Raw genomic sequence first — 3,763 nt, 5'->3', positions numbered from 1 at the left:
AGCTGTCATGGAATCCACATCTAGATAAAACTACTCAAAAGACCAGGCCCTCTATCTGGCCCTGCCGGAAACTTATGGGACGGATCTGGGGTATCAGACCTAAACTGGCGAGGTGGATGTATGATGCCGTCTCCAAACCCATTCTTACCTATGCTGCACCCGTCTGTTGGAAGAAGGTGGAAATGAAGTCCACGCAGGCCAAGCTCAGCAAACTACAGAGACTGGCCTGCGTGGGTATCACTGGCGCGATGAGAACAACACCAACGGCGGCTCTCGAGGTGCTTCTTGACCTGCTTCCCCTACACATAGTAATCAAGAAAGAGGCTCTGCTGTTTACAGCAAGGCTCGTCTCAGGGGACAGTGTAGGGGACAAGAAGTATGTACACCCTTCCACTCTCTGGGTTATAGAACAAGAAGATGGTTTGCGCATAAGTTTTGTGGACCTGTGCCTACCGAGGTTTAACTTCTCACATAACTTCAAGGTCTTTTTCCCTGACAGGAATAACTGGGACAATGAACGACCTAAACCCCGGAAGGGCAGCCACATCTGGTATACCGACGGCTTAAAGACTGACGGCCACGGAGCAGGAGTCTACGGTATACAACCCAGACTGCTCCTTTTCACCAGCATGGGGCAGGGTAACTCTGTCTTTCAGGCCGAGGTTCACGCCATTGAACTTTGTCTGAGGCAGTATGTAGAAAGTGGGGCAACCAAAAAACACATCTATATACACTCGGACAGCAGAGCGGCGCTCCTCGCCCTGAAAGCGCACGAGGTCACCTCAAAGCTGATGTGGGATTGTCTTCAACTTTTAATACTGATCGCCTCAAGGCACCGGGTATACCTCATATGGGTACCGGGACACAGCGGAGTCATGGGCAATGAAGCGGCAGATATTCTCCCCAGGAAAGGGGCTGCACAGAGATTCATAGGCCCAGAACCCTTTACCGGTCTGCCATGGAGCTCCGTTATACGGAACTACTATATCTCAATGCAGAACGAAGCACAACAATACTGGACCAATATGGAAGGTAACAGACAGGCCAAGTCCTTCATTCCGGTTATATCAACAAGGAGAACCGAAGAACTCCTTCACCTCAGTAGGCATGAAGTAAGAATTGTTACAGGCTTTCTTATTGGCCACTGTAGGGTAATGAAACACTTGTCAAATATAGGAGTTGTCAACTCTGGCCAGTGCAGGTCGTGTAACGAAGAACAGGAAACAGCAGAGCACATTATGTGCCACTGTGAAGCCCTTACCAGGACCAGACTTCGCTTCCTAGGATCACCGTACCTAGGAGCACACGACCTAAATGGCATTCAGCCAAAGGACCTCGCGAGGGATCTTAGCAGTACGTGGATCAAAGATGACCTGTAGTTGAATAGAGGTTTGTTACAATAGATCGTTTCGGTCGCGGTAACTAGGTGACCTGCTCCCTCCTCTAAATCTAATCTAATCTAATCTAACATCGCATTCGTAATCAGCGACCCCAAAAACCTCCGAGAAACGAGTTTCAATCCATTAAAACGTTCAGAAGCATCAAAATCAACTTGGTAAACTTCAAAGTCGTTTTTCTCGAAATCTTTTTTTCTGAGCGTAGGTCCCTTTTAACTTTACGTGTCACATATAATACAATTTTTACAGGCCGATGTGTGTACATAATAGATATTAAAGAAAAATTAATATGGGTGGTCTTTATAAGAGTAACAGAAGCCAAATCAAGAATTTTTAGAAATTTTGATTGTCTGTCTGTCTGTATAGAAATAGAAAGTAGTTTTCACCAATGTATTGCTTGAAGTGTAACTTAAAATCTAGGAGAAGAAAAAAATTTAGAGAGTTGCCACCTGTTTGAAAATTACAGTTTTGCTAAAATTGATAGATATATTAAATATTACAATATGGCTGTCAAAATAAAGAGGTTTCAAAAGGCTAACAGCCGAAAATTTTTTTTGGGGAACGTTGCCACCTGTTTTAAAATTTTCGTTTGTTTTAATTAATAAGATAAATTAAATATTGCAATACGGGTATCAAAATAAAGAGGTTTAGGAAAGTTTGATACCGGGAATATTTGAGGAATTAAAAATTACAATTCTGGTGTTAAATTAAAGCGGTTTAAGAAAGTTTACTGTCGAAAATACTTTTGAAAATACTATTTAAAAAAACTTAATTCAGTTAACTTGACAAGATAAGGTAAATATTGAATTAGTACACCTTTGAAGAAAGTTCGCGATATGTATGTAGACTGGAGTTATAAGAATATAAATTAAATTTCCATGAGAAAGCCGAGTAGTATAAAAAATAAGGAATGCTTCATAAATCAAAAATTTGTTTGAAAATCTCCCATCATAAACATCTTTATTTTATTTTCCAAAAATTAGGCCATACGAGTCTTGGAAGGGAGGAACAATCCAAAAATACTTTTTTCATGAATTTATTGATATGAAGTATTAATTTATCTGTCGTTAGTATGTTAATTTAGTGGCCAAGGCATTTGGTGTCAAGCGTTCAAAGTCAACGCGAAAGTTCTATGTACACTGGCCTTTAAACACATTTTTATTGATTGAATAGTCACTTACAATGAAATTTGTCAGCTACAGATGTGAAGTGATTGACAGTCATAATTTACATATGTGTTGATCTACCCTTTTTAACTGAGATGACTAACCTTTTAGAATTTTTGGAATCAGTTAAAGAAAACTCAACTTAAAAGGTAGTACAACATATTGCAAAGAAGTACATTTGACTGTACTTCGAAGTACGAAGTACAACGGCTCAAAAAGAAGTACTGTACTTCCGAAAGAAGTACGGTTGGTCACACTAAGTAAGTAGTCAGCAAACTATCTTTTTTCCATGCAATCAACTGGTATTTTTAGCATGAGAGTGTCCTACGAGATGGCAATTGTCAGATTTTGGTCAGAAATATAGCTGTCTCATACTAGTTCAAAATAAACAGAAAAATACTAGTCCAATTATGGACCGAAACCACTACTTTGGGAGTCAAAAAATAAAATGAATTCAAGAATATATAATTTTAAAAATTTTTGATTAAGTACACTTGAAAATATTACACTATTTTATTTAGAAGTCTTCGATTTGCCAATTATTAGTGGTACATTTTTTTAGTATTAATTAAAAGGAAAAATAAATACATAAATTTTTCAAAGAAGATAAATTTAAATGCATTTTTCATTAAATGCTATTAAAAGTAATAGCTTTCAGGTACAATAAATACTATAGTTTTATATGCAAAAGAAACTATTTTAGTTAAAAATTAAAAAAACAAATTATTTAGTTAATGTTCGAGTGAACTTAAATAAAAATAAAAGTTTCCATTAAATTAAATTAAATTCATTAACTTTACACATTTCAGTCCTTTCTTTTTAAAACTTTACAAAGTAAAAAGTAAAATAAATTAATAATTCATGAGTTAACAAATATTCTTAATTTTTGTCTATAGTTGATGGATAGTTGAAGTTAATGAAATAATTATATTAATCGAGTAATTTGAAAAACTCTTAAATAATTGGAAATGATCAAAAATAACAAAATAATCATGTAATTGAAATCAATGAATTAATTTAAAAAAATTAATTAATTAATAATCATTAAAAAGGTGCTCATATTGGTATCTAATCATTAAACGGTTATCCAAAAAACATGTTTTAATTAATAATCATTATGATTATTAATCATTATAATAATTGAATATGTTCTCGCTTTAATGGTTAACAATATACCCAAATAAAAGTTATAATATTTGG

The 3,763-nt window shown here is 35.7% G+C and overlaps 1 protein-coding gene across 1 annotated transcript; it reads left to right on the top strand.

Moving 5' to 3' along the window:
- Positions 1-116: 116 nt before the first annotated feature.
- LOC118756832 lies at positions 117-1,032 on the top strand (the record flags this gene model as incomplete). The annotated part of the gene is made up of 2 exons (XM_036491570.1): positions 117-376; positions 500-1,032. Coding segments are annotated over exons 1-2 (793 nt in total), but the record flags the coding sequence as incomplete, so codon positions are not given.
- Positions 1,033-3,763: the final 2,731 nt, after the last annotated feature.

Source organism: Rhagoletis pomonella, unplaced genomic scaffold, assembly GCF_013731165.1.
Source record: "Rhagoletis pomonella isolate Grant_MI unplaced genomic scaffold, Rhpom_1.0 Rhpom_scaffold_12412, whole genome shotgun sequence".
NCBI classification, from domain to species: Eukaryota; Metazoa; Arthropoda; class Insecta; order Diptera; family Tephritidae; genus Rhagoletis; species Rhagoletis pomonella.
Note: the sequence above shows the minus strand (reverse complement) of the source record. Positions and strands in the feature narration are given on the sequence as shown.